The sequence below is a fragment of the Oxyura jamaicensis genome, chromosome 5, assembly GCF_011077185.1.
Source record: "Oxyura jamaicensis isolate SHBP4307 breed ruddy duck chromosome 5, BPBGC_Ojam_1.0, whole genome shotgun sequence".
Taxonomy (NCBI): domain Eukaryota; kingdom Metazoa; phylum Chordata; class Aves; order Anseriformes; family Anatidae; genus Oxyura; species Oxyura jamaicensis.
This window is the reverse complement of record NC_048897.1, coordinates 52,970,147-52,997,623: the sequence shown is the minus strand read 5'-3', so window position 1 is coordinate 52,997,623 and position 27,477 is coordinate 52,970,147. Positions and strand designations below refer to the sequence as shown.

At 44.0% G+C, this 27,477-nt stretch overlaps 1 protein-coding gene across 1 annotated transcript in view; it reads right to left on the bottom strand.

Annotated features, from left to right (window-relative positions):
* Positions 1-27,477, bottom strand: part of MDGA2 (MAM domain containing glycosylphosphatidylinositol anchor 2) — a 320,012-nt gene that overhangs the window by 21,500 nt on the left and 271,035 nt on the right. The window contains exons 10-11 of the mRNA XM_035327104.1: positions 25,496-25,644; positions 5,916-6,093 (exon numbers count right to left, since the gene is read on the bottom strand). Coding sequence (XP_035182995.1) covers positions 5,916-6,093; positions 25,496-25,644 — 327 coding nt within the window. The remainder of the gene's footprint in view (positions 1-5,915; positions 6,094-25,495; positions 25,645-27,477) is intronic.

Here is a 27,477-nt window from a genome sequence, read left to right as displayed (position 1 = left end):
AGGGACAATCCATGCCCACCCCTCACTTCAGGAGGAAATTAAAAAAAAAATCTAACATTGCAGAGAAGCCTTGAGATAATATTGCTGAAAAATATTATTTCTGTCTGTTTTTTTATGGGTCTGTGCAACGCCTCGTGTGACCTGGTAGGACTATTGGGTATCCCTGGGACAGCTGATAGAACTTGCACTCTTCTTTGACAGACCCTCAGCAAAATCACAGAGCCCTCTAAATTCATGTTCACCTAACAGCCAGAGGATGAAACAAGATGAAAATCAAACCTCACCTGTGCTTACAGATATTTTAAATATGGGGTTGGCTACCAAAGGTTAGGTCCAGAATAGTCTGTACAGTGCTAATCAGGTCTGAAGGAAAAATGAAGGTCTCCAGTTCTGTGCTACCTCTTTGCAGAAAGGTAAATTAGAGGAAGGTTTTAGGAATCAGAGCCCTTTTCCTACAAGCTCTCATGCATGTGAGAAACAGGAGGATGCTAAGCCCACAGGTGGAATGCTATTGACAGAAAAATTTAAATTCCACTTTATCTCCAGATCCTGTGTACATCTGGTAATGCCAGACTTCTGTGTAAGGGTTGCTCCATGCCTTGCTGCCATTCCCAGGCCGTGCTTAGAGTCATGAACTCTTGGTTTCTGACCCCAGCCATGGATTCTACTTAGCTCTAGATTCAATCTGAAGTTTTCAAAACAGCTCTAAATTAGCAACTCTGCCATCTTATCTTGCTTCTCTAAAACAAATGAACAGTGATTTGTCCCAGTGCAATTTTCTTAAGAAACTTAGTCATTACATTATATTAGATAACCTCATAGCTTTTACGAACAAATTACCTTTCATTCTCCAAGAAACATTCATTTTGTGAGCTTCTTGAGTGATTGAACTTGGAATTAGCTGAAATTGCTGGAAACTACATTTACTGATGCTGGGTTTGTAACTAAACGTACGGGCTTTTATGGAATCTATCATCAGTGTGTAACCTTGAGTCACGCTGTTCCGATTGTTCACCGCGGAGCAAAAAGGGCTCCTTGCCAAGCTAGCTGCAGTTCAAACTGATTGACAAAAGCAGAAAAAACAAATTAAAGCAGCTAGGCTGAACTTGCTTATCTAACAACATACACTGGAAAACAAAACAAAACAAAAACCAGAAAGCCCACTCCTCTCAGTCCTACACTGAGCTGCTCCAAGGCAAAGTGTAATGGCTCCAGGTCTCCCTGCTGCACGGTAAGGCTGTTGTGTGCACAACACGCAGACAGCAGGCTAAATTAGCCAGAAATTAATGGATGACTGATGGAGTAAATTCCCAAGATTGAGTTTGAATCGTCTAGGAAGTCTTTGCACCTCAGAGGGTTATCGCTGCTCTGCTCCGCTGGTCCTCACTCGTGCTGGGGGAAGGCTTTACTGGTGGAGAACCTCAGGAGGAGAACACAGTGTCCTAAAGCATTTGAGCCTGGGTAGAGCCAAGACGGATTATGCCTTAATCTCCCTCACTATTCCCCATCACTCAGGGAATAAAACCCACCGGAATTTCAGCTTGCTGGATGATTTTACTTTTTAGTGACGTGTATATGTTCAGGTGATAACAGAAAAATGTGGCTGGAGTGGTTTCTCCTTAATGCCTGCCCTTCCGTTGGGTGTAACTGCATTTATAGACAGTTACATTTCCCAGAGATCCTTCCCAACACAGACTCTTGTTCATGTAATTTGTTCAGAGACTGAGACATTATGCCCCTCCTTTAAAAAAACAGCTGCCAACTATGCTAACTATGAAAAGCATAAAGCTAGAGGTAGGCAGAAGCATGCCGGATACTCTGCTGCTGCTTTCTACCACTGGAAACTGTCTGCTTATGGTAATTACAACCAGAACCTAAAAGCTTTAACCAAGATCAGGGGTCTGTACCTCTAAGCACTTGGTCTGCATAGTGGAAAACAATCTTCAGTGTAAACATTGACACTGCGTGGACAAGTCTTTCTTCCTCTCATTATGGCAATTGACCTAACTAATACCCTATAAAACAGCCCCATACTAATATCTGTATATACTTACAAATCCTTCAATTCATGTCATATTTGTTGTCTTCTTTATTTTATTTTTTATTTTTTTCCAGGACACCGAGTTCCAGAAATATAAGAACAGCAACAACAATAATGACTGTAATTATAACAGGAAGAATTATATACCCTGCCCATACAGAAGCTGGGAAGTTTCTAAATGCATATGAAAGCAGGCTGGAAGACAAAGCGATTGGCAACCACCACCTGTCTGCCGCTGTCATGAGGGGCTGATTCCACATACCAATAGTAGCAATGCTGTTTTTTTTTTTTTTTTTTTTTTTGGCTTTTTTTCATAGAAATGAGATTAATGTGCTTGTTTACTACTGGTTAAACTTAAAAAATATTAAACCACAAGCGCCTATCTGAAACAGCGAGTGCTGAGGTTTGATTGGAGTAGCTGGAGGACTTTATTGCCTGTTTGCATCAAATAGGCTGACACAGATTTATGTAAAGTGATGGAGATTATATTTAAACTGTTACTACAAGACTTATCTGTTCTGTACAGCCTTCAAAACACTCATTAGTGCTACTTAAACTGCCCTGTTTGTATTTACTTGGCAGACTGTGTTCACTAGCAGAGTAACATATGCATCTACTGAAGAATTTGTCAAGTGATGTTTGGCTGTAATTATCAATGTCGCTCCAACTGTGATGATTGTTCTTTTCTCCCGTCCTTCCTGTGTGTGGAGGAGAGAATCATTCATGGCAGGCATGGAACTTCCCTATGAAACGCTTCCACCACGTGTACGTTTTTGATTAATGGGTTTGGACACCAGGGAGTTTTTCTTTTGTATTTACAGCTCGAGCTTGGGATGGCAAGGTATACTGAGTGCAAAGAGCTCATTACTGACGTTTTTCCTGCTCTCGTAGTACTTTGATAGTCTCCTTATTTCAGACATTCAGATGGCTGCCAGCAGGCTAGCACGCTGGAAGCTCTTATTTTTATATATTAGCATTTTCCTCGTCAATCTCCAGTTGCAGGTTTTAATTTAAAATGTGATGCGCTCTACATGACTTACACAGGAGGTAAAAACGACTTCACAGGTAGGACTAATGTGACTTCAGCTATCTGAAAGCTAGACACCTCATCTAAGAATGTCTCTAAAGTCACTGGAGAGATACGGGCATGTCTAAAGGATGAATCAGCCTCTGGAAGAAATCTGGAGAAATCTCCTCTCTGGTAAGGCAGCAAACACAACCAAGACACTAGAAATTTCAAGTTGATTCCTACACATTTTAAGCCTAGTCTGAGAAATCATCTCTGGGCAGCATCTACCCATGATTGTCATACTACAAACCACAAACTTAACCTGCCAAAATAACTCTTAGGCAGTGCGTCGCCTATCTGAACTGAAGCTCAAGTGTAAAAGGGAACGCATTCACTAAAGGCAAAAGACACTGATACCATTTTTAGCAACTCTAATTATCATGTGTCTGATCTGCTTTTCACACTGGCTGCTTTTCTTTAAAATGGGGTGAAATCTTATTAGCGTATTTAAAGTTTAAAAAATCAAGGAGAAGCATGTCTGCAATGGGGATCCTTACCAGCAGTACAACACAAGCCTACATTTTAAAAATAAGCAAGAACCTTACATACACTAAAGGTGGTCAGACACTGGCACAGGTTGCCCAGAGATATTGTGGAGTGTCTGTCCGTGGAGATATTTAAGACAGACCTGGATGTGGCCCTGGGTTACCTGCTCTGAGCAGGGGTTTGGATGGGATGACATCCACTGGTGCCTCCAATCTCAGCGAGTCAGTGATATTGTGAGATGAGAAAGTGTTACATGTTCCAACAACAACAACAAAGTATTCCTAAAGCAGTGCGGTGAGAACTGCACGCACACACAAGCTTAAATCTACATTGAAAATATGAAGATATGAAGATCCTACTGTTTTTCTCCCTGCTTAAGGTCAAATATATATATTTTTTTTTTAAAAAAAAGAAACTGTAATGGGAGAAACTGTAAAAAATTATCTTCTCCTTTTAACGAACATTCACATGATGTCTTTTATTTTCTGGGTAATGTTTATAATTATTTCTTACATCAATGCTGGCCTGCTGCTGTGCATGCTGCTAGCCCATTAACTGCTTTTCTAAGATTCCAGCATTTCAGATTATAACTATTGGATTTGCACTATAATAATGTATGCGATATCATTATTTTATAGCTGGAACTATAACATCCTTAAAATTAGCTTGGCAATAGCTTGCTGACACTGCAGTCGTTGGACGAATGCCGAGACAAAATGCATATTTGAAGCACACAAAGCCTCGGCGATTCTGGGACCCCTCTTCAAAGGAAAGTCACTTTAGATTTATCCTATCGATCAGCACCTGGTGCATGAATCCCTACACTGTGACTTTGTCGACACCAGAGCAATAGCACTGAGCGCTGCTCCAGACGTGTCTCGCCATCTGGGGCACAACGTGATGGCTTCATCTCTCCGGGCAGCTGGATTTTGCTTCGGCACCCATCAGCATGTTTGAGATGGGATGTTATTCACATCTGTGCTAATGGCAGATTCTAGCAGAAAAAATCTACGGTAGACAAAATATGCCTTTTATGTTGCATGGGAATGTTCTAACTGCCAGCCTGGGGCTAGAAATGCAAATGACGTATGTTCATTAACAGCTCAAATTCAGGGCCGTTGTGAGATATGGCCAAGACCTCAGACAACCTCCTGAGACCTACCAGCGTACAACTGCCGCCAAAAAGGAGCAGAAGTGACTGAATGAGCTAAGTGTTATTATTTCATTATTATGATTATTTTAGCTCCTAGCAGGAGCTGGTCCAATGCCTGGAGTACTGGTCAGTATTTAAGTCACGGGAGAAATTTCAAGGTAGAGAGGAGAAGGCAGGGATGCAAACCTACCCATCACAGCCAGCACAGAGACTGGGATTGCTGATATCCCAAATGTCTGCATGATGTTTCTGCTCCTGAACACCATCCTGAAGACCCTGGGTCTTTCCCTGGTGTATGCAGGAAGCCCCAAGGAGACCAGCTTCCTTCCAATGAAGGTGGAACATGGACATTTACTTGAGTAGAGTCCAAATGATGAGCAAAGGTCCAATAGGAGATGTAGCAGACTGATTTAGTAAACAAGTTGTTTTAATTGAGCACTTGCTGAGATGAGCTTTGGGAAACACTCTTAGCAAACACTTTACTACAATAGGTAAAACTTAAAATCCATCAATCGCCGTTGTTAGCAGATCTGGCATTAAGTGAAACGTGCAACTGTGTTATTTAGAATTTGTATATGAGGTTGTTTAATGTAATTTGTTCCCTTGATACTTGCATCACTACACTGCGATGTCTTCAACAGAACTACCTTCTCTCTAAGGTATGTCTTGTTCATCCACTGTAATTCTTACGGAGAAACAAAAAAGTAATTCAGTTATTCCTTAAATAATTGTTCTCAGAAAAGTATTTTTAGTTATTTTTAGAGCTCAAGGAATTAATTCCTCATAATGCTGTGAGACTGAATGGAATCACAGAATCATTTAGGTTAGAAAACACCTCCAAAATCATCAAGTCCAGCCGTTAATCTAACACTGACACTACAACACATCCCTGAGCACATCCTTGTTTTGCAGGTTTTTTCTTCAAAAACTCATTGCCCTACCAAGTGTTCAGACCAAGAATAAACTCTTCAGTAAGAACATTTTCATGAAGATAACATTAATTTGTTATATTTTTCCTTTTATGTTATAGAAACTCATATGATTTTGGCAATTCATTGGACTGGCAATTAGTACACCCTATGCAACAGAATGCAGCTGTAGCAGCAGACCAAAGGCACCACAGAGGGCACCACAACTCATTTCCTCGTACAAAAGGATCTTCTTACCACTATACTTGATGACCCGAATGGTTGAGTCCCCCTCCCCAAATCTGGTGATGGGCGTTAGTCGGACTTCGTATGCCTCTGGCTTGATCAGCTCAGTGAGGTTGTAGGTAATTAATTCTCCCTTTTGGATGTTTCCATTCACTGTAATTTCCTGCTCCCACCAACGCTGTTGTCCAGCCTAAAATCAAAAGGATGGAAATGTCAGAGCTGTTGGGACAGACGCCGTTTTCACCATTGGAGTGCAGGGGAGCAGCCGCAGACCTGTGCTGCCCTGGGGGTTTTCTTAAACCTTCAAACAACCAAGGAGGATTCATTAGTTACAGCAAGAACCTGGACCTCCCTGAAATAACCTGCTGCTGGGCACTTCTGTAAGAGAGAGGGGAGACCACGGACTGCCAAACCATCAGTGAGGCCACCCTGCTGCCGTTCCCACTGTCACGGCATCAGCTCCTCAGGTGCTACGCAGGTCCCACGCCAGCCTCGGGCAGCGCGACGCCTGCCGGTCCCGCGCAGCACTCAGCAGGGAAGTATGGCATTAAATCAGGTCCCAGGGATTTCCCAAGTTTCTCAGAGACTGCAGCAAAGCACCGAGAGCCCAGTTTGTGGTGGTGCGTTACCACTCCCACCGTCAGGCAGATGCTGAGGCATTTTTCAAACACTCACTGAATTCGCCCGTCTTTTGGAGCCTAAAGTATTTTGCAAATCTGCCCCTAAGTTTCAAACCCACTTCCTAAAATGTTTAATAACCTTTTTTTTTTTTCCTATAAATAAATGAATAAATTAAATTTTAAAAAATATTTTAAAAAGCTGTCTGTTTCAGCTCATCTCATCACCTTCCAGAGGCTGACCTTACTAGCTCCCCATGAGTCCTGTTGTCCCTTCGTGCCTGACCACTAAATTGGCTCCCCATGCCTGGCAGCCCAGTTTCCCCCATGGTTTTAAAACACCTCTGGCCGAGCATGGTGCCAGAGGTGTTTTCTGTGGCAGCACACAGCAGGCTGAGGCGGGGGCCCCGGGTCCCAGAGCTGCCCATGTGCTGCTGGCCCCGCTCCATCGGCGCCCATCGCCTCCCCTTACAGGCAGCGAGGCTCCACGGTTGGCATCTGGGGGGAATTTGGAGCTAATGAAAGGACTGGAAGGCAGTTTGATTTCCAAGCACTTACCACTTTCGGTGAGCGAGAAAGAAATAGGCTAGTGCACAATTATCAGCAATCCTTGTGGTCTCAAAGATGGATGGATTGAGAGAACAATGAAAGTCAATAGGAGCAAACAAGAGGCTGTTTTATTAAACAAACAAACAACAAAAACAAAAAAACCCAAAGCATAGATTTCTGTGCTTTATAGACTGCAGTGCTTTCAGCTTCAAAATCTATAGTTTCTTTTATTTATGTGCCTTACCAAGCAATGAAAAAAATACCTAGTTAAGAAGGCACCACAAGAAGAGTGCCACATTGTCTCTGCAACTGTGTTGACTGGTTCACAAACAAGTAGAAATTACGCACATTTTGGGCAGCAGAGTGACTTGACATTTCAGTATTACCTGCAGGTACTCAGGCTTATTACAGACACTATCTCCAGGAAACAAAGGAAAAATCATTAAATATTTACCATGCATCCCAAGACAACTGTACAGGTGCAGTTCAGCTAAAATGAGAAGTTCACTAAGCACACCGTGCCTGTGAGTGCCCGGAAATTCCTAGTATTCCCATGTTCACCAATGCAAAGCTTCACGTTTATTAAAAACATTTTTTTTTAATTCCAAAACTTCAATTTGCAGATGTAATAAAAATGCACATGGAAATCACTGTAATCTAGTACTAAATCTACCACATTTCATCCAAATAAATGATATTTGCAGCAATACGAAGAGACTTCAAGCTTTCACTTTATAGCAGCGGGAAAGAGATGTCAATTCCTGGATCATTAAACCACGTCGCACACGTACAATTTATGCCCATTAAATAAAACCCAGACTGTGAAGCAAAAAGCAAGAGCAATCCTCGAGAAAGTTGGGAATGTGGAATTTTGTCCTCATTTTGGTGCCACTGAAGTCAGTGTGCGTTTTATTGCGATCTGAGCCTTTGCAGGGATGGGTTAAACCAATGCTGAGCACATCTGTGCCATTATTTCTGCTCCTGCACATGCCGTATGCCGTGCTACAGGCTCAGGTGGCTCCTTAGGGCTGGCCCCGCAGGGGTAAAGCCATGCATATGAGAAACGCTAGGGAAAAAAGCTCAGATAAGGTTAAAAATGTAAAAGCAGGTTACCGTGAGGAAAAGTTCCTACGTTTAACACAACCTCTGCACGTGCGCAGGGCGGCAGTCTGCCTTTAACACCCAGGACCTGGACCAGAAAGCTTTCGGATGAGCTCGTGGGGCAGGGGGAGACAGAGGGCCAGGGGCCGTGGGCTAATTGATTTCTAATTTATTTATATTTGTTAATAAATTATTAAAGCTAATAAAGGTACTGCAGATATGTGTGTTTATAATATTTTTACAAGATCATCCCAGCGGAGCTCGTGAAACATTCAGATTTGACAGGTTCTGTCCGATGCCAGATCTTTGATAGCTCTTCGTACATAAGGACTGACCAACAAAAAAATGAACCACGTGGTGAATGCAGCTTAACAGAAATTCATCTTTTTGTCCTTGTTTCTTCGTTGGCTACCTGTGAAGGAGGACACGCCATGGGTACCAGCTGGGCTCGGCAGCGTGTCACTCTGACACCCCACAGCCCACAAAGCCAGCATCGGCAGGCACGGAGGCTCACTCCACTCGGATACCTTCCTGCTGTCCTCTGCCGATGGGCAGCCCTTGTTACACCCCACACACCCATGTACCTACACCACAGGAACCCTCCAGAAAGCCCTGAAAGCTGAGTGCTGCAGGACAGCCGTGCCAAATTGATGTACGGAGAACAGAGAGGAGCGAGAAGGTGCCAGGCCACCGCTCTGCTCCTCGGCCACGCGAGGCACAGCAGCCACCGAGCTGTGACCCGCGCTACGTGCTCCCAGCCCAGGCTGTATGAAACATTGCAGAAATGAAGGGAAAGGGCGTCCGGACCTTTCCCGCAGCGGGACTGATGCATAATGCACCGCGCGGCTCCCTGGGCTGCCAGGGAGCCGCCCAGCAATCGATAAGCCTTGTCTCGAGGAGACTGCTGTCCTTGAGAGCAGGGCGAGGGGTGTGCTGCTGAGAAGACAATAATCTTATGATAAGGTTTGGACTGCGTTTTTAAAGGGAATTTGCCTGTATGAACCTTCTCACTTGCCCCGCATGGATGGATGCTCGCTGCATCTTGTGCAGTTGAACTGGGAAGTGCTCTCGGACAAAAGCTGCTGCTCGAGGTGAGAAACTGAAAGCCTTTGGCCACAAACAACCCAGCAGTTTGGGAATGTCTGTAAGTCTGCCGCACTCCCTAGTGGTAGACAGAATGCTTTTATATTTTTAATGTGCAACGGTTTATGTTTCCATATTTTTAAACACATTTGTATTTTCCAAACTCTGCAAGACTTTTTTTGAACAATGTACTATGTCAGCGGCGAGCTGCACACCGCTAATCGTTATTTCATGACTGTACCCATCCCTTTCACAAAAACTAAGAACCAAAGGAACACAGAGCTCTGCAGAACATTGCCTACTTTCAACATTAAAACAAAAGAACAAACAACAACAACAAAAACAACAGAACAAAAAAATATCATTTTTTGGAACAGACATCATCAGTGTTTTGTGCTGCATGCTTCATGCCAGCAGGTTGGCTGCCAATGCCATGTGAATGCTGTGCTAACAATGCTGTGCCACGGGCTGTGTGAGCTAACACGGACTCCCCGGCAGTTGCCTGAAGTCAGCTAGCTGTTGCTTTGAGGTATTCCTGACTCCTTACAGAGGTTTACCGTAAAAAATATTCCCTATTACACACAGCCTTTGGATATGGGGATAGTGAAACACGTACTTCAGCAAGTATTTTAAATAATTAATAATACATTTTTAAAGTTTCCTATTACTAAAGCTAGTCATTAATTTCTATCAAATTCTGTTGCTGCTTTGGATTATCACCCTTTCCTACAACGACCCACAAAAGCAAATAAAGCAATTCTATGGCTTTATTCATTCTGAAAGGAAAACAGTTTGATTTTTCATTTCAGTACATGCATCCTAAGCCGTACTGGATATTGGTATTTCTCCATAGGAAGCAACACACATCTTTTTGCCTTGCAATCAGCACCGTCTCTGTTCTAATTCTTGTTTTTACTATGGAAACCATAAAAAAAAATATAAAAAACAAAAAATCCACAAACATCTCAAAATTGTCGCTAGGTTTGACACAAAACATCCCCTTGCCTGATTTTTCAGCTCAGCTGCTGAACAAATGAATAAAGAAAGCCCGTACCCACACAGCTCCCGTGATGTTCAGCTCAACCCTGAGCAGAACAAGGACAGCGGGGGGCTGAAGGTGAAGGGGCTGCCCAGGGCCATCCCTCCTGGGGCTGGGGACACTGGTACCAGCCCCTGCAGCAGGCTGGGCGCTGCATGGAGATGCTCAGCAGCCCTGGACACCAGGCAGGGTCCCCTGGACACCAGGAGGGTCTCCTTCCAAATCACAGCAGTGATGCCCTGGGCTGGCTCAACAGTTCTGAAGCTCTGTATGATGCTGAGGCACCAATGCTGAAACAGTCCAGACCCTCTAAATATAGGGTGCAGATCCTTCCATGGCAGTTCAAGCTCCGTGCATGAAGCTGGGGCAGCTCTGCAAAGCCAGACCCCTGGAGCAGCACCCAAGCTCCTGCTCACCCAGCCTTTGGCCATCCAGCACCAAGAGCAGCCTGGCCTCTGCCCCTGCTCCTGCAGCAATGCCTCTCTGCCTCCAGAGGTCTGGGCATCTCCTCCAGCTCCCCTGAGTGGGCAGGAGCCACCCGGGCATCGCCCACCTCATTGGAACCCTCTACCCAACAGCACGGATGGAGCAAAGATGCTGGAGTGGGGCGTACAGCCTCTCTCCAATGTCCAGGCTGTGCCTTTTTACATTAAAAAATGAAATTCACTCTTCAAAGAGAGAAATCAGAACTAAACATCCCTGTAGAACTCCTTCCTGGATGTCCACTTGTGTGTCTGGAGCTTTAAACTTAGGAAGAATTGAGGTTCATTGAGAAGGAATTTTTGAAGGAGACAAATTGATATATCCTTACAAAGATAAGATATAATATGCATTTGGAAATTTGCTTTGACCAAACTGAAAGAACAGTTTTCCAATGGTTTGTAAATGCTTGTAAAAGAACTGAGGAAAAAAAACACTTCAGCTCCACGAGCATTTATTAGCATTTTCATGTGTCTAACCTGTAATTAATTTAGCAGAGCACACCCACATTCAGTCCATCCAGAGCACAGAAGGCTTCACGGGGACTCTTCATTTATCTTGGTTACCTTAGAATATTTAGAAATCTTTGTTCCCTAAAACTAACAGAAGAGTGAAATGAATTCCCCTGACATCAGAGAAAGGGTGTAAAAGCGTGGCAACGTTTTATTGCAACAGGCTGAAACCGTCTCCTCTCTGCTGTCAATAAAAGGGTATTTATTCCTTGTTTCCTATTGAGAAACCAGCCAACACTATATTCTCTAAAAGACTCGAACATATAGATTTCCCGAGAAATTAATCCTATGGGATGATTAAATATTGATTGCCTATATGCACAGTTATGTTTTTAAAAAATAAACACATCTGTAGTCCATTGTACTTGGCCTATTGATTTCAGCCATAAATTTCTTCATTGACTCAAAAAGTCAGACAAGCACCTCTTTAATTAACAACAACCGAATGCAATGCGTATTCATCTACTGCATTCTCCGATAAAAAAACTCTTGCAGTCCTTAAAGTCATTTCTTTACAATTTATAATAATGCTGACAATTGATTTTTCTTGGAAAAAAAAAAAAGAGGAGTTTTCTTTAGCAGTCACATATATAAAAGAGCAATGGGAAATACTTGGTTGATGGACAACCACTGCTACCCATCTGCCCGCTGCAGAGGAACACTTCCACGCAGCCTCTGCCTCGTCTGCTGCAGACATCCAGTGGTTACTCTTAACACGTTTGCCCAGCAATGTAATCAGAGCTACCTCATTTTCAACACAAACCTTATCAGATAGGTGGTAACTGTGTCAGCTTCATTTCAAAGGGTAGGTACGGCCCTGAAATGACTCACGGTGACAAATACCTGTAATTCAGGCAAAAATAACAAGGCCAGCTGCAATGCGTGCTCTGCCACGCTTATCATCACTTGATTTTCCACTGCGCATCATGTAATATTGCTGTTGATGACATCTCTCTTCTTTTCTAATATTTTCACATGCGATCACTGGAACTGTCAAAACCCCACATCTGTTGCTGTGCTGAGCCTGTACCCGCGCCCCTGCAAGCACGGACAGCAGCCACCGCCACAGCAAGGGGGACCAAGAGGCCAGTGCCGTGTGGGTTGCCTGCTGGGGCCAGGGACGTGCCGAGCCAATTAGCTAACAGTAATTAGCTGGGCATGTGACTGGCCTTCTTTACATTACCTTAAATTACCATTCTGTATGCCTCCTGCCATTCATTTGATTTATTTTACCTTAAATTGCCATTCTGTATTTCTCCTGCCATTCATTTGATTTATTTTGCGTTTGCATCTTTGTGTAATTGGTTTTATTTGGTACAGAGAAAATCATCAAAACAAACAAACCAACAAAAATCCTCTTTTTTTTTTTTTTTTTTTAAATGAACTGAATGTCCCTGAGTTGTTATTAATTAGGAACTTGGAGTCCAAAGACGCAGTGTGGTTTTTCACGGACTACAGAGTTGATGGATGCGTGGTTCAGATGCCAGAAACAGCTGTCCGTGATCCAAAACTATGGCTTGATATTTGCAAGAGAAACAAATGGGAACAAGTTAAGGAGAGATGGTACAAGAGTTCTGGAAGCTACAGGATCCAACAATTAAGCTATCTTTAATTATGCATTACAGCTGAAGTTTTAAATACAGGATAACCCAGGAAATAGGAGAGGTCATTTTTGTCAGAGTAAAATCAAAATACAGCACTAATGCCTACTAAAAACTTGCTAATTACACTGCCTTTTGTTTATTATTTTTTTTTGATACAAATGACTGATGATAAAAACACCTTTTAAAATCAAAATTAGGCCACTTTGGTCCCCTTGCTAACCAAACTGCAGTTTCGGGTATTCAGAGCAGGAAGGTTTTTCTCCGTGTTTCGTTACTTTTAATAACCTTACATGCAGGGACAAACTGTATGCGTTAGGTGCAACTTTCTTTGATCGGAAAGGCAATAAAAACTTACCTGTATTCACTTTCTCCTTTATGGCAAACCAGACCCATAGCAGTGCAGGTATGGGTACAAGAACTGGGCTATGGCATGGACAGAAAATGTTATGCTCCGTTTTGCAGCCAGTGCCTGTGCAGCTTTCATCAGAAACCCTCCTGTGAGCACATAATACATATTTGAATGTGTCTGAAGCTGCATTCTGCTGAATGAAAATAGAAGTTAAAAATACAATAAAGCCAAATTGTGACCAAGGAGACGTGCCAGGCAGAGAAGTGACCTGCTCGGGGCAGTCTGAAGAGACTTGCTCATTATCAACCGACTGGGACTGCAGTCTTCCGCGGACTGAAAATAAAGCAGGAAGCTTCATTTTTCGTATAACAAGCTCGAACAAGTTAGTCTCGAGCATATAGGTACAGGCTAACTTTTTACGTCTTGTTTAAAAGTGGAGTCGTTGAGTTTCTAGGTCACCTGGGCTGCAGCGGTGTAGGGACCATGGCTATCGCCCACGGAGGAGCAGTGCACCAACCACGGATATCAGAGCCATGAGAACTTCACTTCTTCTCCAGGAAATTCTCACTTATTTCACTTGCTTTCATCCTGCTGGTAGTAAATATCAGAGATTTGGAGGCACTCGCTTATTGCTGCTTGAATGCTTGTGCAGCTAGGGATACACTAAAAGGTCTCATTTATAAAAATCTACCTGAATCTGTCTTCAGTGAAAGGCCGGTTGCGGGAAGGAAGCACCTCCACGTGATGCCTCGATGGCACCAGACCTGCTCAGAGCAGCCGCACCCTGCCAGGAGAGAGCTGCTCGGAGCTGCAGCCAAGGCCACCGCTGCCACCCACTTAGGAGCTGCTATAGAAAGGCACAAAAAAATATTTACAGCCAAGCAAACCCAGGTAAATATTTAAACCCAGGAAAATGGAACATTTGCTGAGTGAAATGAGAGCTCTAAGTTAAGGTCGAAAAGTTCACCGTGCACAACGTGGGTTTGATCCAGGCAGATGTTACTCTCTGTTGCGTAGAAGCTCAGTGGCCTTTGGGACAATTTTGGTACGCACTTTGAAAACATACAAGAGAACATCAAGGAAATTCAACATGTAGGGCTTCGTGGCCTTTTAGCACAAAATCCTGATTTTTTCTGTGCTCCTAACATGGCACATGCTGTGCTCTATGTTTGCTAATTTATTTCACGACCTTCAGACTCTCCCCGTTACTGAACTGCACTTCATGATTGCACATTTAATGGAAGCAACTGCCGGAGTGTTGGCCAACTCCAGAGTCTGACCGGGGACACGTGAAGGATGCTTTGAAATACAAAAACTTGGAAGAATCTCAGTCGCCAATTCCAAAGCCAAACCCAAAGCTGAAATACATTAATGTCAGAATATTCTCCAGAGAACTATTAATGAGATGGAAAAATGTTCCTTATGTGCAGACAACGTCTTGGCAGACCTTGGCACCTTCAGAAGCCGGTGGAGGGTGACCAAAACTATGCAGTCACCATGAGGAAAGACACACAAGGTTGTCCCCATCCTCCGACCGGAGGGCTGGGCAGGATAGTTCCAAATAATGCTGTGTGAGTTTTGATTCTTTATGAATCTGTGTGTGCAGCACTGACTCTGAGCAACAGAAACTCCCCGTACTCTACACTGCTTTTTCCACACCTGCTACATGCAGAAGGATTTATAGTCCTTGAGTTGCACAGAAGCAAAATAGCTACTCTGCCAGTGTCACACATTTCAGGTTTACTGTTCCTTAATCTGAATGCATCCTCACTCACTGCCACCCTTCCTTCCCTGCGGTCCAGTGGTTCTGTTCAGCTCATGGGCAGCATCAACGCTGACCCACACAGTGCAGCAGACCCGGTGCTTTCTGACTGGCATCAAAGCTGGTAAAAGGGCTGGGAGGCGAGTCAGGAGGGGCTGGGGACACTTGGGTTGTCCTGCCTGAAGAGAAGAAGGCTCTGAGGTGGCCTCGTTGCTCTTTGCAACTCCCTGAGGAAGGCAAGTGCAGAGAAGATAGGAATCTCTGCTCCCTGGTCACCAGTGAAAGAAGGTGGGAACAGCACGGAGCTGTGCCGGGGAAGCTCCAGGCTCGGCATTAGGAAACATTTCTTTACCGTGAGGGTGGTCAGGCACTGGCACAGGCTTCCTAGCGAGGTGGTTGGTGCCCCAGGGCTGTCACTGCTCTCATTAATGTGCTTTCCCTTCTGGTCAGCCCTGCCGTGACCAGGCAGTTGGAGGAGATGTTCTTTGAAGGTTCCTTCCAACTAAACCATTGCATTGCATTGCATTGTATTCTATTTTTATTCTGTTCTATTCAGATAAATGAATAGAAACTCCTTGTCTGGGCTATTGTTTTCCTTACTGTTTTTGAACTCTTGTAAAGAAGTTATGCACAGCTTGAATGAACATACAAACTACTAACAAGACAAATATATATTAAACAAACAAACAAAATATCAAAGGAACAACCTTTCTTCTGGTGGATCTTAGTGACAAAAATGCATTCAGGACTGCAATGTCCAGCCCTGGTCTCCCCAAAACATGATCTTCATCCCTATCCTCACTAACCCTTCTAGGTGTTACCATGCCAAAGCTTGGTAATGCTGAGGGTGGATTCTGTCTGCAGAGCAGATCCTGGTCTGCAGTGTCCCAAGGGGACAGAATTCTTCAGTGCACAGGGGCAGGGAGATGGAGCCGAGTGTCCGCTCACTGCAATAAAGAAGGGTTTACGGCTAAATGCAGAACTGCCCTGCTGCCTTTGCCAGACACAGAGTTTAAGTATTTTCTTCCTGCCTCAGCAGAATAAATCCAGGCTCATCCTCACTTCTTGCAGAGCGGTGTCACGGGGCTCTGCTGCCCCCACGCACCGGGCGAGGGACCCTCCTGAGATCCCCGTAAATCCATTGCGTATCTCGTATAAGGGATGTACCACTGCAAGTCCTTCAAGGAAAGGCACAATTTCAGAGTGTAATGGAAGGTGTTGAAGCACCTGTTGACTGAAAGCAGGCCACATTATCTTGCTCTCAGGAAAAGGTCACGGTGTGGACTTCTCATCTGCGTGCACTCAGATCAGACACAGCCTTGCATGTGGTGACACCGCCTTCAAGTACACACCCTTCCCTTCCTCCTTAAAGAAAGGCTGAAATGTGATATAAACCAGCAGAATCCATTTCAGGACTTTAAACTGGTCAAGTCCCAGAGGAATTCACTCAAGTCTGTGGGATTAAACAAGAGCTGCCCTGTTCCCCGCCCCACTGGCACAGACCTTCCTACTCTTGCACCACGGCTAGGCAGCTCTCAAAAGAGGTTTTCAATTTTTAATCCCCGTTTTGTTCGGCACTCACAAAAGGCGGGTTAATTATTAAACCCCGCTAAGGATGGTTTTAAGGGAAAGCTTTCTCATTCCCTCCCCGTGACAGGGCGAAGCAGGAGTTCACACACCAGGACCCGCCGCTCTCACCCGCCGGAGCGCAGGGCACAGCAGCGGGGGCGAGCTGGGAACTGCCGGCGGCGCTACGGCCAGCAGCAGGGATGTGGTCCTGCATGTCAAACAGCAGCCTGCCTGCAGTGGCCAGACCGCTGCTTTTAACGGGGCAACAGGAGAGAGAATTATCAGAGTGGCATCGGGATTAAGTCCCTAAATTTAAGCTAAAGGGTTTACGCTTGTAAGAACAACTACATTTCCGTGATGGGGAAAGTATCCCAGGACAAATTTCCTATTTCAGCGGTGATGACTTGGCTGAGCACATCGCAGTGCCACAACCTTCCCCGGATGGATCTTGAATGGCACACAGCGCACTCCTGTCACTAGTGAGCTAATTCATTTTCCTGTGATTTCTAAAAGCTATTTATGAATGACACTTTTTTTTCCATACAAAATAATTACATAGTGACAAGTCAATGAATGTGGCTGCAATCAGGATGACAAACCCAGCCCTTTTTAAGCATGGCATGCTGGAGCTTTACTCTTTAGCGAGCACAGTGAACGCGCTAGGTTGTCTCGGTAAATGAACTGGAAAAACAAGACTGCATTTTAAGCAACCTACATGAATCTCTGCAAAAATAGATCAAGGAGTAATAATGCAATAAGACAAGCCCGTGATGCCAACGTGCATTTTCAAGGAAAGCAAACATACTGATTTTGCTAAAGTTTTTAAATATGAATGATTTTTTTTTTTTGCCAAAAAATAACAGCTCAACTGTCAGATAAGAACGTGTCAACAAACCATTTCTTAAATACTTAAGACAATCACTGCATGAGAGGAAAGGGAATAGCCACTAGATTTTTAATGAAGTTCTCAAAATGTAACTGTGATGTTTTAAATCAGCTCCAAAACACAGACGCATTGCAGTAGGGTGCTGATTTGCTTATTGAGTGGCAATATGGTTTGTATTCGATTTAAATATATGTATGTTTCAGAGAATAAAGAATCTCTAACAGCAAAAGAATGGATGGAACAGTTGTCTTTAGGGCCAGATCACTCATCCCAGCAGTATATTGTTTCTGTAATGCACATTACTTGAGGAAAACACTTACTTAGCACATGCACTAGCTAATACGTTGTGATTTGGCTAAATGTCCCCCATCTAGGAGCAAGCAAAGTCTGCTTAAGGAATTGCCAAGCTAACTACATTCTTTAAAAAAAGAATGAATCTCATTTACCATCCCTTCACTCTAAGCTGCAAATAAAATTTGCACAGGCGTCACAAAACCAAAGAAATCCCTCCTGGTCTCACTTGTGCCAACAGAAACAACACTTCCGCAGCCAGTCTGAGAGCTCAGTTCTGGCATTATTTAATTTGGGGGCACTTGGTGATCTTGGAGGAGCTCATCAAGCGCCTCCCGTCTGTGGATGCCACGGCTGGGGCTGGTGCTCAAGGGACCTTAAAACCCACCCGGTTCCAGCCCTCTGTGCCAGGGCCTTGCTGCCCTCTGAGGGAAGAATTTCTTCCTTATATCTAATCTAAATCTACCTTATTCTAGTTCAAAACCATTCCTAGGCATCTGAAACTATCTTCACTAAAGAAAATGCTTCCTACATTGGAATTAAATTTCTGTAACACTCTCAGGCCCTTTCAAATACTAAGTTATAGCTGCGGTTATTTATGCTATCTTTTACTATATTGAAAAGCATACTGCGTGCCAGGCACCACTCTTACTCGTCATGCATTTGCCTGATGACATATGACTTCATTTTCGTGTAGATCTTCAGTTTTCAAACTTCCCTTGCTCTGTTTTGCAAATCCTTTAATAATTATGAGCCACTGTATGACGTCACATGAAAACAACACTACCAGAACCATTGTTGCCGCTTACAGGTATTTTTATGAAGCAGTCTTGCGTTACAGGAATGTACGGCTTCTGCAGGAGCCCACCTGGCTCAACAACCTGCAGAACCCCCCCCAGCTGCATGCTGAGGGTGAAACGTGCGCCACTCACAGCCGGAGCCGTGCATCTGTGCACACGTGGGTGCACCTGCAAAGGGAGCCTCTACCCTACCTCAAGTGTTTAAATGCAGTCAAAAGCAAGTAACTTGTTTACAGAAATAAATTCCTCCAGCTTGAGTAATTCTCTCACTGAACTGCTCTTCAGCTCAATCCATTTTCTCCCGCATCTTTCCTGAAGTTTGACTGATGCACTGCATTTGTCAGCAGTAATCAATTCATGCTGCAGGTTTTCCTGCTGAGCCAGAGTAAATGAGAACCGAGTGTGACAACCGTGCACTGACCAAAGCGCCACGGACTCGGGCAGTGCTGAGTGTACAAGCTGGCTCACAGTGTGGAGTACGAGCACGTCTCTACTCTTTTTCATGGAAGCAAAAGGTGCAGCGAACGCCTCAGGCTACGTTGCTGTCACTGCCTCGAGCACACGTGCGTGGTGACCACCTCCTGCCCAGGGAGGGTTTGTTCTTCAGGAAATTACTGCTTGCACGTTGCTGGCAAAAGTCAAGGAGACTTGGCCTTGGAGCTCCCTGGCTCCTGCAATGTGTAAATATACAGGGAGAGAACTACAGGCATGCCTGAGATCTCCTCAAGAGAGGGATTAGAGATGTTCACCAAAAACATAAAGTGGCTCCGCAGGGGGTTCCACAGACCTGGCTACAAAGGCAGAGAATTCATACACTCTGCCCTGTTAACAAGTGTTTTGTTTGTTTGTTTGTTTGTTTTGTTTGTTTTTGTTTTGTTTGTTTGTTTGTTTGTTTTGATTAATGTGATCTTGCCATTCAATTATTTTCCATGATGATGTCTTTCTACTGTTGTCAGAGCACTGGTGGGGCCCTCCTTCTGCTGCACCTCTACTCCCCATCAGATCTGACCCAAATGAAGAGCTGGGTTCAGAAACCACTGAGAGTGACACTAGGACAGATGGACAGACACAGGCAGTCTTCTGGGTCTTGTTTCTTGAAGAAGCCAGGCCAAAAAGTTAATATAAATCAGGTATTAAAATTGGTAATGAAATAGCAAGAGTTTATTTCAGTCTGCTTATAAAGCGAAAACCCAACCAAGGCAGTCCCAGCAGGCAGCAATCGTGTGGATCCAATGACTACAGCAAATTTTGCTCTAAGATTTTTGTGAAGAAAAGGAGTTCTGTTCTATGGTGCAAATTTCGTGCTAATGAGAATGGCCACATTCTGCCTGGGATTTCTGTCTGCAGTGCTAGCAAGCACAGCCAGCCGGCTCCAACACAAGAGTACCAGCAGCTCTGGGGACCCACAGCTCAACACCCAAGGCAGGGAGTGTGGATAAAGGCAGAAGCATCTTTGTCAGCTAGGATATCGTGGGATCAAAGTCAGAACTTCAGCACCTGACAGCAAAAGATGTATTTACATGTTTAACTTCTACCTCTCACTTCTTAAGACCTTACCAGTTTTTTTCTTTTCAAAATATGCATAAGCATTTGCCTTATCTATGGGAAAATTGGGAGAAGTAGCCATATTTTTAAATGGCAATTACAAGAATTTGGTACAATGCTCAAATGACAGCCCTCAGCTTGCTGTTTTGAAAGACAACCCTCGGTTCTGTGAAGAACAAGCATAACAAGCATCAGCATTGCAAACTGAAAATTGTGAAACAGAGCCATTGCTTCTCTAATTCAATTTACCCACCCCAAGAAAATCAATAAGAATCGTGCCTCTGAATGTTGCACTACTTCTTTTGCTAAATGCTCCGTCCCTAATTTCACAAGCGCAGATATAAGAGGAGAACAGCAAAGCCTCGTTTAGACTTCCTAAAGGAAATGCATGCTGTGAAGAAATCCTCAGGACAGCTATTTCCCTCTGCAGAAGAATGCTTAAAATGTTTCATGAAAACATTAGAAATATCCCCATATACATTTGAATTAGCCTTTTCAACTCTCCCGCTTCCCCTGCTAAAATTAATTACTACAGATGTGAGTACTTGTCCTTGAATGGCTCTGAATCACATTTTTATATACATTTTGATGTACTGCTACTGTAAATTTTCTGTAGCATAACAAAAGAAAACACCAAGCTTGCAAACATCTTTCCCTCTGCAACAGATAGATTTCGTGATGCCAGCACCACGATCCTGATAGAAGGAACGTTTGGCAAAACGATTACCCATCAGGTGGGGGCCTTCAGTTTGCTAAAATACATAAATTTCTCCTAAGTGGCTTTCATTCTAAGTATGTTATTTTAGTAAATACATGATTTCCATTCACCTATTTCCATTTTCACTCTACAGGCAGAAAAATGACACTTATTTTTCCTTGTGATTGCCTCTTCCCCTGATGGCACCTATCCTCTCCCAATCTCGACTTTCTTAGTTTCCCTGATTTGGCGTTAAACCAAGCTCTACTTTTCTCAGAGAACTTTCCTAGTGCTCGCACTGCGGTTTCCCTTGGCGTTTCTTTAACCTCTCTTGAAAACGCTGAACAAGTTTCTTCCGTGTCGTGCTTTCCTACCGTTAAATTACCCTCTTGGGCCCGAGACGTGCCTGTATTTTACCGCTGGTGACAAGGTATGTGACAGGATGCAGGCTCTGACAGAAATGTGTAGCACTGTTCTGGTGACTCAGATGAGGTGAAGCCTTCCAGGGATATTAAGAAAATTAAAGAAAGCCCCATTGGAGAGAGAAGTGGTCCCACAGGTGCAGCGGGCTGTGCTGTGCTGGGTTATTGAGCACCACTGAGAAAGGGAGCTCGGAGCCGTAAGGCACTGCACACACAGCTCTGTGGTTGGCCACTGTACTCACAGAAGGCAAACATGTCCAAATCCCTGTATTTTTAATATATTACTACTTATTTTGGTCACTGCACCAGACAGATGAGGCCTGCAGGGGTCTTCAAAGTAACCTGACAGTGTGACTGCTGCATGGACGTGGTCCTGTGGAAGAAGCTGTAGAGCTGGTAACAGTTAAAAACAAACAAACAAACAAAAAAAACAACCAACCAACCAAACAAGAACAACAACAACAACAAAAAAAAAAAAAAACACAAAAAGTGCTTCTGGAGACTTCTTAACAAGAAGTAGTCTTCCCAGGCCTGCTTGCTTCCAATCCAAGTGAAGGTGAGGTGGGTGGTTTGTTTATGCCATCATCCCATTTTATTGTAATGCACTCAGAGTGAATTTGACTTGGGAACAGAGAGAAATCTGCAGCCACTTCATCAGAGCAGTCTGGAGTCAGAGTTTGATCTCTTTGGAGGTTTTTCATAACAGTAAAGTGAGATCATTTTCCCAGACTCTCAATTTCAACTTTTTCTAGTTACAAGGTAATTCCAAGATTTTTGATTATCCCTCCCATCTCTCCACCACTTTCAGACCCCTGCATGACTGGATTGCTGAGATGAATTCAGTTCACTTGCTCTTCCCCTGCCGTCAGGTCTGTATCTTCAAGCAGGAAATGTATTGCCCACAGTCTTTGACAAGTGACCGTAGACTCTTACCTACTTCTCTTGACTGCGCCCTTCTCTATCCCTAATTTCCAACTTACTCTCATACAAGACTGCGGTAATCATAAATGAGCATTTCGAAGGGACCTGCTTCGCTGCTCCATGCATCTCTTATTTTTCTGCTCCAATTTGTGTTCAAATTTCCCCTTCACCAGTGGGAACATTTTTAGGGATGCTCTGAAGCACTGGAACAATGTGCTCCTCTGGGCTCAGGAATGTGTTCTCCTTCACTGCCAGCCTGGCAAAAGCTCCAAGCCTGTAATATTAGCATTTTTTAATTCCATTTTATGAAAACAAGAGTTTCTATACAACGCTGAGTGCTTCAGATCCATTTTTGCACTTGCCAGACAGTTGCAGAAAACAATACAAAGGATGTTCTTAATAATTAAAGTTTTAAAGGGCAAAGAAGCCTGATAATAAAGTATGGCATAGCCAGGTTCTTCATTAAAAAGACAAATTGCTCTGCTAGGAATTATTAGCTTATATAGCATTATGACAACAGGAAGATAATTCTGCTGGCTGGCATGTAGCAGGACTATAGGGGTGGAGATATCTCTGCCTTGACCAGTTCAGACGAGCAAAGTCTTGAGAAATTTTGCTGGCAACAGAAGCTAGAAACTGGCGAAAAGCTCCCAGTACCAAAGGTGCAGCACATGCAGAAAGCAGGGGGAACTGATGCTGAAGCAAAGAGATGGGCCATGCTGAGGTCAGGGAAGGGTATGTGATGAAAATGGTTTTGTTCCATTTGCCTTCCTCCAGCAAGGCAGGGAAGAAAGGCAAGCTGTGCAGAGCTAAGGTATCTGTGTGTCTTCCATTAAGAGAATTTTATAGGTCTCCCCCCAGGTCTTTATTTAAAGCTACAAACTGCCCATGAAACGTGGTGATGGTAGCAGTTTCTATGTCGAGTGTGTCCTGATGGCACGGCAGTGTGTGGTGGATGCTCCCTCCTGGGAGGATCCAGGAGGAGCAGCAATTATTTTAGAGCACTTTGCTTTCTTCTGTCTTCTGTTGTTGCATTTTGGGGATTCTTTCTGTAACAGTACTTTTTAAGAAGCACAGGCTCTTGCCTGCTTTTCTAGCTGACACAGCACACAGACGGTGGCCTCTCGGTGCTGGGCTTTAATTGGCTTTGAGGACGCTGAGCTGCAGAATCTGCCCCACCTGCTGTGACCCAGCATCCAGCCGCCGAGCGGTGCGCGTGGTTCTGCTCCTCCTTACCTCAGCCGTAGTCACTGCTAAAAAATGAGGCACCAACTAAACGGCCACAGAGTTGCCTTGCTGAGTGAGTGTGAGAGCTGCTGTCTGTGGCAGGTGTCAGAGGAGGTAACAACTTTAATTATCGCCCATCTTTTAGGGGGAATTACTGCAGTAATGGATGTCTGTCCGGATGGCTCACTAGTTTCTAAATTACCCCAATTTTAAATGTGACTTCAGACAGAGGAAAGGAACATATTTTGATTAACCTGAGAGTGGATTGTTGAGGTAATTAAAGTAACTACTAATTTTAAGCACCCAAAATAGATAATTAAAAGTAAGCTAAAATGAAATGAAAAAAAAAAAAAGGCTAAAAAACCTAATGCCACTAATTTCATTATATATATATATTTTTACTTCAGCAAATTCTTTTTTAAATTTAATAATTCCTCTTGGGTACTGGGAGTAACAGAACAGTTTTGTACCCAATGATGCAAAGAGTTGCATAAATATTTATTAAAAGTCACTGATTTTCATTCCAAATGAGTCAGATTCAGGCAGAAGCAGACTCCGAGACGGCACCCGCCAGGTGTCAGAGCTGCTCGGGGACCTGTCCCAGCCAGCTCCACCGCTGCACCGTGCAAAGCCCCATCCGCTCAGCATCAACAACGTGCTCAACTTGGGTCCTTGGTTTGCAGCTTGCTAAGCTCATCCCAGCAGGAGAACTGTGGGATAACAAAACACCTTCTGCACTCAGATTTTCAATATCTATATACATCTTCAAGAATTGGTCTTAATCCCTGTTTTCTATTCTCCCCGCACAGACTATTATCTCAGGCACTGACCACCCAAACGTGCACTTTCTCAGTCAATCAATTCAGGTATTATTTAAGAAAGGCAAGCTCAACGGGAGGGTGCAAAACAAGACCCAAACAATATCTGGCGGATTCTCCCAGGTATGTAGTGAAACATCTTCATTTAATGGCAGCAGGCCCGGGCTGGGAGCTGGGGACATGCGTGACACGGCACGGCACGGCACGGCTCGGCACAGCTTGCTCTGCCAGTGCTCACCTCGCTCTGCCAAACGCTGGCAGCCCCGTGGGTAACAGGAGACTCAGAGGTGAGTGTGATGGCCTGGGAGGCATCCATAGCAAGAAGCATCATTTCAAACAATATATTTTTTTCCTTGAGAAAGCCTAGCAATGCCCAAAACCAAACTGGCAACATCAGCGTCTGGCGTATCTGTAGAGTTTCTCATGGACAGAACCTAGACAGAATCATGGATAAATGGTATGGCACCAACATTTGTTGCCTTCAGAACATAGACTTGTGAGATTCTGTATGGACTTATCTGGAGGAAAGCGCAAGCGTGACCATTAGGTGCCGCATAAAGCAGAATAAGGGAGAGGTGTTCCAATTTAATAACTGAGTTTAAGCAATGCACAAATTGGTTCTTTGGATTTAATTGACTATTAAAACTCAAGCTTTGTAGTGATCACTTTAAAAGAAGACACAATATTTTTCTTTTAAAATTGCGAAGTGGAGAGTTAATGGTGATGACTATCAATTCCTCCGCAAGCAGGTTGGTCCCACACATCCGTACGGGAGCCAAATCCCACTGATAAGTTCATAGCGAATCTACAAAGGCCCATCTGTGACCAGCTTTAATGTGGTCAAGGAAGATGTCAGTTTTCAAGGATCGCTACACGTTTTGGTAGCAAAGCTACAGCTATTCCTGTATTTATTAATTGTCATGGAAGATGGAATCTAAGATATACAGATACATAAAGATAAAAAGTTTAGTTTCATTGCAAGCTTCTTTTATGCAATCTTTCCAGTGTATCTTGAGCTGCAGCCTCTGCAAACCTGAGGAACAGCTCTTTAATCTCTGCATTTCACACTGGAAATGTGCAAATTAGTTTCCAGGATGTGCGCTCGGCAGAGGACTGCTCCTGCAAAATGTCAGCGAATCTTCCAGAAGGAGGAGAGACAACTCCAATTCACAGAACGTGAAAAGAGGGAGGAAAATGAATAAATAACGGAAAGTAAAATAAAATAAACAAAACCGAATAAAATAAGATAAGGCCGGGCAGCCATCACAGAGGTCAGCACATCAAAAGGGACTTCCTGCACGAACCGATTTCTCTCCTCACCTGCCTGATCCCTAGGCGATAGGCGAGGATGCGGTCCACAGCGTCGGGGTTCATCTGGGTCCACTGGAGGCTGTAGGAGTAAACACGGGGTCTGTTCTGCCACAGGGGGTTGTAAGTGTCGTAGTAGAACTCGGGGGCATAGGCTTTGCCTGCAGGAGACAGCAACAAAAAAGGGAAAAGAAAGAAACCAAAATGATCAGACAGGCAGTTTTGGAGCCAAGTGTTGATACCCAGCCTGTAACCGCCCTCATCTCCCTGCATTTTGAGTCATTCTGTTAAACATCTTCTTCCAGAAACACTTTGTGGAATTATCAGCCTCCATCCTTGTTAAAAAGAGTTGTGGCAATGGTTTGCCTTTATCATTGATTCCTCAATGGCATCCTTGGCCCAGGTGTGAGCAGGGAAGGGGAAAAAATCACTGAGCTTCTAACAAAGCCAAGCTGGAGCGATGTAACACGTCTCTGCACTAATTTTTCATGGCCCAGCTGATTAAAATAGAGATATCAAAACAAGCTGCACTGCACTGAGCAGGGAAAGACTCGGTGACAGCTGCTGTACCTGGCACAAATAATACAAAATGACATCTGTGAGCTGGGAAATACAAGATGGATATTTCCAGCGACTGCTGCCTTCATCGCATCTTCTCTCCCACCTCCCAAGTGAAAATGTACATAAGCCATCTTTTGTAACACTGCAGATGTGCAGACTTACAGCACTATGTATATTACTTAGCAGAACATCCCAATCTGCACAACAGATACAGAGGGGAAAATGACATCTCACAGTGCACCCTGGGCGTTTCACCGGATGCTGTTATAGCCTTCTTCCTTTATAAAGGTGAAAATCCTAAGCACGATTCCCCAAGCATATGACAAAACACTATTTGAATTCATTAAATTTGAGTTTCTTTTAAATCCATGAATACAAGTGACATCTTCACAGGCAAAGTGCCTTTGTGGCCGCTAGTGTGTCCCATAAAGTGTGATTTGTGTATAACAGCAAGAATGACACGGAGTGCCCAGTCTGGTTGCCCAACCATAGGCATGCAGCAGCATCTGAGGTGCACTGGGGTAGCTGAGACGTCTAACCAGGGTAGCAGATGTCACACAGGAACTGTTAGAGACACAGGACTTGCTAGAGCCATAGCTGGAGCTGCAGGCACCATCCTGAGCACCACTGCAGGCAAGTCCACAAATGCTCCCAGAAGACTTGGCAGGGTTAGGGGCATCTGAAATTAGAGCTGCCCCAAAAACCTTTGATGAGACAATGCTTCCTTAGAATACAGTGACAGCATACCTCACAACTCTCCATGGATTTGGCCTAAAGGAACAATGTGTTTTAGAAGTAAAAGCACACACACGCCAGAGAGACACTCATCAGCTTTCTATTTTTGAGTCATTTTTCATTGATCTTTTTTTTAGCTCATCATACCACCACCACAATGTTGCTTCAGTTTCTTAGAGCAAAAAAAGTTTGGATTGACTCAAAACAAGCTTTTACAGCTGGACTTGTAGGAAGCTTGGTTATCCACCAGTTTTTGCCCTGACAGATACAACTGGATCAAAGCCCCAAGTCAAAGCTGACTTGGTCATGGCACAGGTCCATCCTTGTCCTGCATGGCTCTGTCTTTTTTCTTTGAACTGCCTATGGTTTGAGAGCAATACTGTTGGGAATGGGACATGGCAAACAGGAACCAGGTTCTGCTGTGCTAAATGTGGCATTTTATCACCTGAGTTACGCAAAAAGGAGATGAAGCATGGAAAACAGAAACATTTGCAGATGATATCCTCCCATGAGGGTCTACAAGAGACTTGGCATTAGACAAAACCAGAAGCAGAATGAGGTCTTTCCACATCCCAAAGCTCATACTCCTGGTCTTCTTATTTTTCTGTGGGGATTTTGCCAGTGGAAGTAATTATGAAATGCAATGGAAGACACAGGATGGCCTCAGAAGATGTGAGTTGCCTGCTCATGTAAACCTA